At 35.3% G+C, this 13,087-nt stretch overlaps 1 protein-coding gene across 1 annotated transcript in view; it reads right to left on the reverse strand.

Annotated features, from left to right (window-relative positions):
- The window catches only part of LOC108970969 (GPI inositol-deacylase), a 28,306-nt gene extending 16,848 nt beyond the window's left edge, over positions 1–11,458 (reverse strand). Inside the window, exon 1 of the mRNA XM_018936720.1 lies at positions 11,277–11,458. Coding sequence (XP_018792265.1) covers positions 11,277–11,411 — 135 coding nt within the window. The 5' untranslated portion in view covers positions 11,412–11,458. The remainder of the gene's footprint in view (positions 1–11,276) is intronic.
- Positions 11,459–13,087: the final 1,629 nt, after the last annotated feature.

Consider the following 13,087-nt stretch of genomic DNA (forward strand, 5'->3'; position numbering starts at 1 on the left):
ACAGGCGCGGGTGTGAATCTTGACTGTAACAAGATATTGGTCCGAATCGATGTTAGGACTTCGGAGCATAATCACATCTAAAAGACTGGAGACGTATCTTCTAATAGAAGGCATCTTTGATCAGGTCGCCCTTCTCGTCCGTCGGGGCGTGGGCGCAAATCAGCGATATGTTGAAGAACTTCGCTTTGATGCGGAACATGGCTAGAATTTGCGCTTCTTTATATGGTCAYTGTAGTAAATGCTACAAGAACCTACTCGCCTCAATCCTTGTCCCATCAATCGCCTTCACTCTAACGAGGACATCATCCTTAATTCGTTGACCATGGTCGTTTTCAAAAGGACGGTCTCTCATCAGAGGCTGTTGGAAATTTTTCATTGGGGCGTGTTTTACGTGGCGGGTCCCAAACCCTGCGCTGGGATGCTTCGCCGTCTCACTTTAGCTCGGCATCAAATGGATGTTCTTTGGCTACCCAGAGGATACTTGGYCTACGCCCAGAAGTCGTGTGCTGCTTGAGTCATATGTAAAAGAATCGTTACTAGCTACTCTCAAGGAAATGACTCCATCCTCCCTAAGTTTTCAGAGTTCATAAATTTTACTTGCGCCTTTTCCACACTATATAAAGCAATCACTACAATAGGACTTTCGTGAGCCCCCCACACCAAGTAAACAAGCGAAAGCAAACTCTGAACTGATTATTATATCTGAGTAAACACTGCACACATATTTCCCTTAAAYGAGAATTATATTAAAATAATCCTCAAATGAAATATATCTATCATAACCTTAACGGAAGAAACCAAATTTTATATATTGAGTTGAGTAGTATTAACCCTATGTTATCTATTTTWGGCATTACTACAGCAAAATAAGAGAAGTGTTGGATTTTAATATTTAGTGTGATAGCCTTGTTGATTTTATCCACTCCTCTTGAAGAACTTCTTTGTGGCCAGGCTTTGAACTTATATGATGAGTACTATCCGTTTTTCKRACTATGTYCCAAAAATACTCAAGTGGATTGGAATGGATGCTTTCTCTAGCAAATGCGGGATATTGTACGGCAAATACATAATTGTATTATGAGTCATAAGTTTGGTGTCGTTATTTTGCTGGAAATAAAGTGCTTCAGACACGCCCAATTTTTTATGATTGGCTTCAGATTTGAAATCTATATACGCACGGTGGTTCATAACTTGTTCTATTATTTCGAGATTGCCAACACCACTGGCAGAAATACAACCCCATTTCATCCCTCCACCAGCTCCGTACTTTGCTGTGCTGATAGAAATTTTAGGATTGAATGCTTCTCCTGGTTCCCCCATACTTAATTTCTCCCATCTGATCCAAGACTGTTGTATTTAGATTCATCAGATGTTCTGTTGTGATTTTTTGGGTACTTTTGAATGGATCTGCAGTCACCGCTCGCTTGATTTTTAACCGATCTCCATCCACGATTATTTAGGGCTTTTGTTTTCTACACGGCCTTAATATTTAATACGACCAATAACCAATTGAATGAAAGAAGAAACGATAAGCACCTGTTGTTAACTCGTCTAARACCGATATCAGTATCATCGGCATACGCCAGTATGTGTGTAGACACCAGTAGTGTACATACACTCTTATAGAAGATGGTACGTTCTCTATTTAGTTATGCACTTCGAACTATTTTCTCTAGAAGCAGGTTGAAAAAGTCGCACGATAAGGAATCGCCTTGTCTGAAACCTCGTTTGGTATCGAACGGCTCGGAGAGGTCCTTCCCGATTCTGACGGAGCTTTCCGTGCTGCTCAACGTCAGCTTACACAGCCCCGCAAAGATGCCAAATTCAGACATTGCGACATAAAGGCATCTACTTTTCGTGTTGATGAAAGCAGCTTTGAAATCGACGAAGAGGTGGTGAGTGTCGATTCTCCTTTCACGGGTCTTTTCCAAGATTTGGCGTATGGTGAATATCTGGTCGGTTGTTGATTTTCCAGGTCTGAAGCCACACTGATAAGGTCCAATAAGTTTATTGACAGTGGGCTTTAATCTTTCACACAATACGCTCGACAGAACCTTATATGCAATGTTGAGGAGGCTTATCCCACGGTAGTTGGCGCAGATTGTGAGGTCTCCTTTTTTGAGGATTGAGCATAGTACACTTAAATTCCAATCGTGGGGCTTTCGTCCTACGATATTTCAGGCGGGTAAGCAGCCCTATGCACTTTCCGAAAACCAATGGTTTCGGTTGCAGCTGTACGTAAAGGGTTTGAAATGCCGTCCCACAGTTCCCTTATACTGAGTTGTTGACGAGTGCTCTCAGAGAGCAGGAGTGCAAGCCGAGTAGAAAACCGTTCTTCTGTCTATTGTGATTGCAGCTTCTCGACGTCGAACCTTCCTTGTACTTGTTGGCGTGCGTTTTTTGCTGCGAATCTTGGCTGCAACAAGATAGTGGTCCGAGTCGATGTTAGGACCTCGGAGCGCTCGCACATCTAAAACACTGGAGATGTGTCTTCCGTCTATCACAACATGATCGATCTGGATGGTGGTTTCTCAATCCGGAGACAGCCAGGTAGCTTGATGAATCTTCTTATGCTGGAATCTGGTACTACATATAACCATATTTCGGGCCCCGGCGAAGTCGATCAGCCTCAACCCATTTGGGGATGTGTCGTCGTGGAGACTGAATCTACTGACCGTAGTGCCAAAAATACCTTCTTTGCCCACCCTGACGTTAAAGTCGCCAAGCACGATTTTGACATCGTGGCGGGGGTAGCTCTCATAAGTGCGCTCCAAGCACTCATAAAAAGCATCTTTGGTCACATCGTCCTTCTCATCCGTTGAGGCGTGGGCGTAAATCACCGATATGTTGAAGAACTTCTCTTTGTTGCGGATTGTGGCTAGACGTTCATTCACCGGAGTGAATGATAGTACTCGCCGACGGAGTCTCTCTCCCACCACGAATCCCACACCAAGCTTGGGGTCCTTTATGTGGCCACTATAGTAAATGCCACAAGGACCTACTCGTTTCTGTCCTTGTCCCGTCCATCGCATTTCTTGGACGGCGGTGATGTCAGTATTTTTTTCACAAGGACATCAACCAGCTGGGCAGCGGCACCTTCCCAATTAAGGGACCGGACATTCCAGATGCATGCCCTCAATTCGTAGTCTTTATTTCGTTTCTTAACCTTCCTATACCCGCGCCAAATGTTTTAACACCTATACCCGCGCACGGTGTGACAGACCGTGACTCCTCTTACCTGGTTATTTTTCTATAAAACCGTTTATATTTTTTTTATTTTATAAGAAATATAGGATGTAATAAAACAATAAATAGCAATTGTTAACATAAATTATTTATTACTTTAATGACTATCAGTCTTTCCAAAACAGCCTAAAAAAAATATTTACAAAAAACTGTTTCGTCGGTCTCACAGACATGTGCGCGGGTATAGGAAGGTTAAACTACTATTGAAATAATAATATAAAGAACGGCTGAACAACATATCAGGTCGCAACCAAATGCAACTTATCGGGACGCCCGGTCAGAAAGTTTTAGTCCTATAGCTTTCACCAAAATAGTAGGCCCAGAACCCTATATTACAGTTGGTTCTTATATCTTACAGGAGCTGCTCCGCCAGGAGAAGTATTGTCAACAAATCCATGTATCCAATTTGCCAAGGAATAAATTAGGGTCGCATTCTACACTGGACATTATAAGTTCAAAAAAGACTTATCAACATGGGTCTTAGTTATGGCAGCTCAAACGTTTTAAATTATTGACGTTTTGTAGGCGTGGCAGTGGTGCGATTATGTTCATCTACGAAATCGTTCTACCGAAGGAATAGGTAGTAAATTAAAATTAAGATATTTTTTGTCTTAAGCACATGTTTGATTTGATATAATTGTTAAAAATATTTCCGCTACAAATGAGATCAACTGGTTGATGATTTCCCTCAATTTTTTGGGTCACGGACTCGACCACTTTTCTGCCGAAATCTTCGCTAATATTTTCCTAAGAATGTTGAGCCTTCTGCCATAAACTGTTAAGATTTTGACACTCACCTGACGTATCAAAAATTACGCGCTTGATCTCAGTAATGTTCGATTGGGTTGAGGTCTGGCGAATGAGAGGTACTTCAAATTCGTTGTTTTGAAACTAACCTTTAACTACAAGAGAAGTGTACCTTTCTGGAAGATGAGTCCGGAACGTCCTTGGCTCACACTTTTAGTCTCCTGCACCTCGTTAAAGGATATGAACTTATGGATTGGCATTCGTCCAGCAGCCCTTAGCACTCTACCAGGAGTGTTTTTTATACATAAGGGTCGCATTCAACGAGTCGTGCAAAATCTCTATGTGTTGTGTTTAAATTAATAAAACCTTTTAATTTCTTCAATTTGTCCCTTTACGTTAATATTTATGCATTTGATAAATACCAAAACTTTAATTCAAAACATGCTTATAATTCAAAATTCATGTAAGAATAATTTGAAAGGTTTATTACCTCAAAAAAAGAGAAAGAAATACTAAGTCGTATATCTGATTGGATTTTTGTCTTTTCGAACATATGCAAAACCAATTATCGAATCAGCTGTTTACTAATTTGACAAAACTTGCAAATTAATATATTTGGAAGTAATCCTATTAAAAATTTAGATTTAGATTTTAAATGATAACATTTATTGAACGCATTTGTCAGTCAGTTTTTTTTCAAATTTTAAATTTTTTTATAATTTTACACTTTTTATTGAAATTTTCAGTTTAATCTCAGCATAAGTTATTAAATAATATGAATCTCTTTAAATTTTTTGTATAGAAATCTCGACCTGCATCCTGCGCGCCGTCTGACGTATGCAAATTAATTCCCGCGACGACGGAATTTAAAAATAATATACATATGTTCTACATCCGCGAACGCGCGGATAAAATAAGAACACGTGTGGTTCCTGTGGATTGCCAGATACAAATCAAATCTTTATTTCTGATTTACTAATATACATACATTTTTGACTTATTTACTTAAAGTTAAAGCTAAAGCTGAAGTGTAAACATCAGCTTGATTGAATCCAGAACAAAGAGTTAATTACAATAWTAGCTGTGACAGCAAATTCCAACAGAACGTTAAGCGTTCTGTTTTCTTTACGATTGTGATTGTTACGCCTTCTTGTGAGGGCGAGCGATATTGTTTTGATTATAATGGATAATGGAACGGAAAAAGCATATTGAATTCTTAAATAATCAAAAACGTTAATGAAGATTTTAAAGTGTAATTGCAAAATTGCAATTGCTTCCCAAAGGCAAAAAGATTTCGTATCAAAGAAATTTGCGGATTATATTTAAATATATAACTATAAACCCTAGAAATTTCGCTTTAATCAATTCTTTATTTCCCTCCCAAAATAATCTTCAATCTATTTTTAAGCCTCTAAAGCAGGCTACCCCTTAAAAATCCGCATTTTTTTTACAAAACTCAATAATTAAGACATTTCCTGTTTTATTCTTATGTTTTCTCCTATAGAAAAAATAAAGGTAAATTGATTCGTAACAATAAAATAACTTGATTTCTTAACTTACATTTCAAATCTGTATGCGACTATCTTCTTGATTTGTTTCTGACAGCAAAACTGATAAAATTGGTTTCCGTGACACCCAAAACCGATACAAATTCTGGGGGCCTATTCTGTAACTCGATTTGAAAAAAAATTTAGTCGAATTCGAATTTTTTTTATTTTGTAACTTGATTTTCGGATTTTTAAGCTAATTTTCGAATCAAATATTCGTTAGCTTTTGAGTTGTAAAATTGTACGTATATATTCTGGCACAGGGTGGTGCAACTTTCGGATAATTATAAAGTAGATCCGAACTTCGAATAGAATACATTTACGAATCGAGATACAGAATAAGGCCCCTGTTTCGAATATCAAACCAATAATATCTGAATTCATGACACCTACTGCTTTTTTTGATCGGTTTCAATTCTGATTCCGATAACTACCAGATTCCACAACACCCCTGTATATTAACAAACCATATCTAACACAAAAAAATTATCGGATAACTGCAGTGTTGATAAAAAGGTCTATCTATTGTCTTCGAGACATTGCACAGATCAATATTTAAACGGAAACAATGATGTATATGCGTACAATTTCAAACTGATCCTTTCTCAAAAATATTAAAATTCCTAAATACTGGGAATGGTAGAACAGAACTGCGATCAAATATGCAGTGAATGGATCATGACTGATATATTTTTCTAAACTAACACAAGCTACTTCATCCAAAATGTTACATCTCATTTACTAATAGTTTCTCAGTTGCCAAATTTGTATATCGTCACCTGAAATGCAAAATAACGTAACAACATTTTCGGAAATTTACAGTGGCATAAATGAAACACGAAATAAAATGGAACATAAGTGAAAAAAATTTTGATAGTGGTTAAAACTGGTTTACATCTGAGTGCAAAACCTGAAAATGTTAAACATATGCAATATTATGTATGTAATTTCAAGTAGTGAAACGTAATCAATAATACAGTCAATTTCGAATTTTTCGATGATACGTTATTTTGCATTTCAGGTGACGATATGTATCTTTTAAAGGTAGGAGCTAACTAGAAATAATGTAGATGGTATTAGTAGTAGTCAGCCACAGTAAAGTGTGGATGAGTACTCTAGTTATGGAATAAAAAGAAAAAGTAGAATAGCAGAGCAATATTACGGAGCAATTTTACTTCACAAAATCAATTAATTGATCATTCCTGAAAATTAACGGCATATTTCCAGTAATTTCGCTATTACCAACTGACATTTTATAAGGCTATTCAGTCCATCTTTTTTATTCAAACATTCACTTTAATAAAGAAAAAACAAAATATAATACATTGGAAATTTTGTGTGATTAAATATTTGACAAACTGTACATTCAATTATATTATAATAACATATCTAAACTTGAAAATTTGTGAATAAAAAACATAATGATTTTTCAAAATCTAAGCCGAAAATTTATATTTTGTGGCTTTGAGATGTGTTTATATAGACATGACAAAATCCAATGGAAAGTCTCGCCTTCAAAAGGATAACGTAGAATCTAACAGTATTGTTGAAATACGCTTCCACAAGGACCACTTCCCTGTTTACTTCCAATTTGTTGTTGTTTTTTGTAGCGACAGAATTCTGCCGAGTTGACAGTCCTTGACCCGAAAAAAACCCGCATCCTTTGCGGTTACGTAGGCCGACAGTTGTGGGGATGGTTAATTTCCAGTCAAAACGGTTTTTTCAAGAAAACAAAACAGCACCACAGAGAAGGGCATCGATGCCGTCTAAACATTATACATACATACATATATTGTTTTTGTCTTCCCCAGGTCCTACCGATTACCTACTTGAAGTTTTTTCTGGATTTTTACTTTGACAGTAATTACGTACGTAAGCAGAGCGTTGGAGCATTTGGCTTTAAAGTAATGTTAAATCTAGTAAAACAAAAGGAAGAAATAAGCAAAATATTTTTTTTTACAAAATGGAGGATTCTAAAAAAAGTCGATATTTTGCCCAAATTTCGGCCTTAAATTGTTAATAATAAAAAAATATTTATGGGAGAGAAAAATTTTCGTTTAATTACTAAAAAATATATTTAAAAAACTCGTGTTAACATTTAAGAAAAAAAGGAATTTAAACGAAAGTACTTCAGTCACCTTGGGTATTCGCTTGAGCAGGGTTATTTTTTTAAAGCGTGACCGAAGACCGCCGACGCGGAAATTACTACCCGAAAGTATGGCATGTGTTCGAAGCTAAACAACTACCTCTCCGACCTTTCTCGTTTCCTCACTGCACTGACCGTATTTACGAATTGGACGAAGGAGTTTAGACTTGAACTTAATATTGCAGTCGATGGCGTCAAAATTCCAAATCTCGATAACCGTAAGATTTTAGGTGTAACGTTCGATAGTACATGTTCCTTCTCTCCCCATACGACCGTGATTATCGCCAAGATACAGAGCCGCAAAAAAATCCTCAAGTCGCTAGCCGGCATCACATGGGGAAAAGACAAAGAAACGTTGTTGGCAACTTACAAGGCAATCGGCCGGCTGGTCCTTACTACTCAGCACCAATATGGCCGCCTGGAGGCAGTGGTACGCAGATGAGGAAACTTCAGACCTGCCAAAATACCGCACTCCGGACCACGACGGGATGTCTTCCATAGAACACCTCCATAGCCAGACGCTTATGCTCCCAGTTAAGGAGCATAATGAACTCCTCTCCAAGCAGTTCTTGCTGGGATGTTTCCGTAGAAATAACCCTTGCAGCCATCTGCTTGGAGCGGAACCGCCTCCTAGGAGCATCAAAAGGCCTTTCCTTGACCACGTCGACGATGTCGTACAGTACGCCGACCGGACTTCGGACGCAACTGACTTTCGAAAAGTACTGACCGCCATTCACAGTGGAGCCATCAACACCTTCACCGATTCCCTTCCCGTGAATGGCGTTCATGGAGTCAAATAATCCTATCGCAGACGAAGAGCTCCAGATGTACGAGAAACACGAGTGACCCTATCGCAGCTTCGTTCTGGATATTGTAGCAGGTTAAACTCGTACTTATCCAGAATAGACCCTGACATACCCAATGTGTTGAAATGCAGTCCTGCATATAACAACGTACATATACATGCAACTCTGATGTATTTARAATGAAATCGTATTGTAACTGAACTTTATTGTACTTATACATTTTCTCACTCTTGTTCTAACCACTGAAGTATAAACAAGTATCTTAAATAAAAGAGTTAACCAAAATTTAACACAATGTATGTCCTATTTGTGTTTATTAAATATAAATCACTTATTATACATATACTTAGTTATGTATATGGAAAAAGTGTTCACAACTCAATTATAGCATATAAGTATAAGAAAAGTGTTAGAAAGAAATTTTTATTACAGTTAATATCGAAAAAAGAATAAAGCGTAAATACAAACAAAGAAAAATCGTTGAATATCCTATATAGTGGTGTAGTAAGAAGTGGCAACGCTCGTTTTCCTCATAATTGTAAACAATCTAACCTTTTCAACAATGAGTGTCGTAAGTGATTTTTAAATTAATAAATTTAGCTAAAATATAACAAAATTAAAGTGAAATGTGAACTTATTTCAATGTTTAAGAGTGTATATTTAAATATACAAAGTGAAAAATGTGTTAATACAAAATTTTGAATTTTTAATCGGGAATATTTCAAAAACTCTAAGTGATAAAACGAGTTTTATGCGACAAAAATCTTGACTTTAGAATACCATCTCAGGATTTTGGGAATAAAATGGGGAGGATCGGATAGAAGAGGCTCCAAATCAAGAATAGAGACGCCGCAAACTTATAATTTTCAAGATATTTACATTTAAAGTTGAAAATTAGTAGTGGTAATTTTAATTAATTCAAGTATGTATTTTTTGATTTAAAATTAATTTTACACTTATATTTTGCACTTGTAYATCCCATTTCACAATTTTTTATTATATAGTGCAAATATAATTTTAAGTTTTTTTCGCGTAAAACTCTTTCGGGATACGCATTAAAATAATAAGCCTGACCGATCCAACACTAGGGTAGACAATTGTTCATTCGCTTTCGACTTCTTTCTGAATTGAAAAATTATTCTTGCCGATCCAACACCTGGGTATACTTTAGTAAAGGATAATGGTTTATATATTTGGGGTATAAACATATTTTCTTAATATAGCTTATTATATTTTAAGCAAATATCAAAATAATTAATATAAAATAAATATGTAAAAACAATGTAGTGAAATATAAGTGTATAAACAGTGCATAATACAAAATAAAGACTTACTATAAATCGATAAATTGCAAATTAATAAATTTTGCAAATTTTCAATTTTAAATGTATATTTCTCGAAAACTAATAATTATAGTATATATTCTTAATCTGGATCATCTTCTCTATCCAACCAAATCACCCTGAAATCGTGAGATTGTATGCCCAAGTCGGCCCCCCTATATTATATTTTTTAAACAGGAGGACTTCAGGCTGCGATTTAGACTAGCATCCCTCGACTTCGGGGTTAAAATGGGTATGTACGCATGGTAGAGGTCCTCGAGATCAAGAATATATATTCGCTGACTTACGGTTTTTGAGACATTTTCATTTAAAGTGCAATTAAATCAACTATTTAAAATGAGTGCTTCTCCGATTTATAATGCATTTTATACTAATATTTTATACTTGTATATCCACTAACACTTTACTAATTCGTTTCTAATCATTTATTTTATATTAAATAGTGCACAAATAACTTTAATTTTATATCAAATTTTTGCTTAAAAAATCCATTTATTCATAAAATAAGAAAATAGTTGTAAACAAGCAAAATATTAGAGTTACCATATTTTGTAATGGAATAAACACAAGAAAAAAAGATTATGAAGTCATAACTAAATTCATTATCGTGTAATGAATAATGTAAAATCTTTCAAAACTCGCATTATCTTGATAAACCCCGGTGTTGGATCGGGAGATAAGGAGTTCAACGCAAATGAACTGAGCACGCCCAGGTGTTGGTTATTTTTTTGAAGCGCAGAAAAGAATTCTATGCGGAAAATAAATGTGTTATATATTTTCTGTCATTGAGTTATTATTTGTTTTCTTTATTTTATTTTATTTTTGTTTGATTCTGTAAAATATAAACGTAAGGTAGGACCGCAATAAATGTAAATTTTTTACCTTTAAATGCAAATATCTTTAAAACTATAAATCAGTGGCAACTATATCTATATCTTTTTTCTTTTTCCTATCCAGTGATACCCATTTTATCCCCGAAATCCGGCGATGTTATTGTACTATACGAACATAATAAATGAACGAAAGTTAAATGTTGAACGAAAGGTATTTTTGCACTATTTAATATAAAATAAATGATAAGAAACGAATTAATGAAGTGTTAGTGGATATAAAAGTTAAATTATAAAATTCAGTATAAATGGGATAAACACGCACTTTAAATTGTTGAATTTTTAAACTTCAAATGCAAAGATCTCAAAACCCATAAGTCAGCGGCAACTTTATATAGATATTTTTTTAATCTAGAGGACCTCCTCTATCCATACGTACCCATTTTAACCCTGAAATCTGGGGATGCTATTCTAAAATTTACCCGGACTTCCTCTTTCCAACGGTACGCTCAGATCGCCTCGTCAAAAAATCGAAATTTTGCCCCTATTCTAAAATTTAACCAATAATAATAAAGATGCCCAATACTTCTTCGATTATTGCTCATACATACCGAGAACTGAGGTGGTGCAAACATGTACGTCATTTGACAAGCATTGGACTCAATTTCTACATTATAATTATATACTCCATAAAGAAAACTACAGGCAGAAATTGCTGTAATAACCACCAAAAAATGTTTTAGCATATTGTTTTTATTAACTTCACTATATCATTTTCATTTGTTAGTTGATGTTACACTGGAACGATAAATATCAATTCAAATCATGAGCGATTGTTGGGCCTTAAGTGCTTAACACATAAATCGCGACACGACATGGCAGCACAACAGTGAACTGTAAATGGCGCCCATAATCCTTTTATATGAACATTTGTAAGAGGGCAGCGACATAACAATCACCGGCATGTACACAAGGCAACACAGCAGTCCATTTTACATGTACAGATCTTCGTTGTTTCCATACTTATACCTTTCACTTCAATGAAATTTTAATATATTGTTCAAAGTGAAATTCTTTATGCAAAAAATAAGTAAATAGCCAAACTTATTTGTTTGTATATAAATTGTTATCACAAATGCTATAACAGAGCTATTTTATGCTTTTATTTGTAAAATAACGTCAGGTTTGTAAGAGCTTTGAATAATTTTACATTTTATATATTAGTGGCATCTCTCCTCTCTACTGTCGTCGGTAACTTTAAGAATATTTTGAAGTTAGCGAGAGCGACAACCGACGGCCTGCAATCGTGTAGTCGTGCAGCTGTCTAAATAACCTTGTCTTTAAGAACGTGTGTATTATAATATTTGACAGCTGTCTATGTGCTCAGCACTTTAAGCTACTCATACACGTCAATAACGACAATCATTCCAGTTACATGTAAAAGTGCGACAACCAAAAATGTCAGCAGAAGTGATTTGTTAAGTCACCGGTTAAATACTAAAGTAGTACCAGATATTTTCGTTAAAGTTAATGTGAATTCTTCAATCCCGAAAAAAGTAAATATTTCTCCTATTTCACTACTCGCTGCTTTTGGGCAATATTCTATATATTTTCTTCTGCTTTAATTTACAAACAATTTTGGGAAATTATCTGGCCATCTGTTACTAAAATGTTCAATTAAGTATCTCGCATTTTAATACAACTATTACATAACTGGTAAAGAAGTATGTTCCTATAGTAATGGTTCAAAATGTAAAAGTACAAAACAGTGCTTTTGAAAGAGTTATATAAAGTAAAGGACTGAAAAACTCGTGGTTTTCAACTTTAAAAAAAACTGGTTCACTTGTCGACTATTCTAAATATCTGCTCTGCGTCGACAATATGCTGACCTAAACATAAAACGCATGTCCAAGTCAAGTGATATGTCCAAATATTTCAATTAACGCCCCAATTATTTTTCAAAAACTTCTTATTTAATTTAAATAAGTTAAAACCATTCCTATAAGACGGGTAAACGTTAAGTAAATGGTCACCGATATGTTATCAGTAATTAATGCATTCGTTATGTGATAGGTTCACTTTTGTTCCCGCCTGGGGGAAATAGTAACTATTTCTCCTCTTAGCTTTGTTTTGTTAGATATTTGTTATTGCAAAAAATTTTGTTTGGTTCTTATCGACCAGAAAACTGGTCGATAGATTATTTGTTTCGTTATTCATTGGCTACCACTGCTTATTGTATTAGTCAATCTTTTCCTTATAAATAAAACAATTGAAATTTTTATTTTATTTTCTTTTATTTAATTATTTTTTCGAAGTTTACATGTTTATACGGGAAATATTTAGTATCGCGCTGGTTAAATATCGTTTATGGAGAAAAACAGGGTCGGGCTATCCCCACTCCCGACCCCTTATTGGAAAGAGG

Source organism: Bactrocera latifrons, unplaced genomic scaffold (assembly GCF_001853355.1).
Source record: "Bactrocera latifrons isolate USDA-ARS-PBARC rearing strain unplaced genomic scaffold, ASM185335v1 scaffold_319, whole genome shotgun sequence".
Classification (NCBI taxonomy): Eukaryota; Metazoa; Arthropoda; class Insecta; order Diptera; family Tephritidae; genus Bactrocera; species Bactrocera latifrons.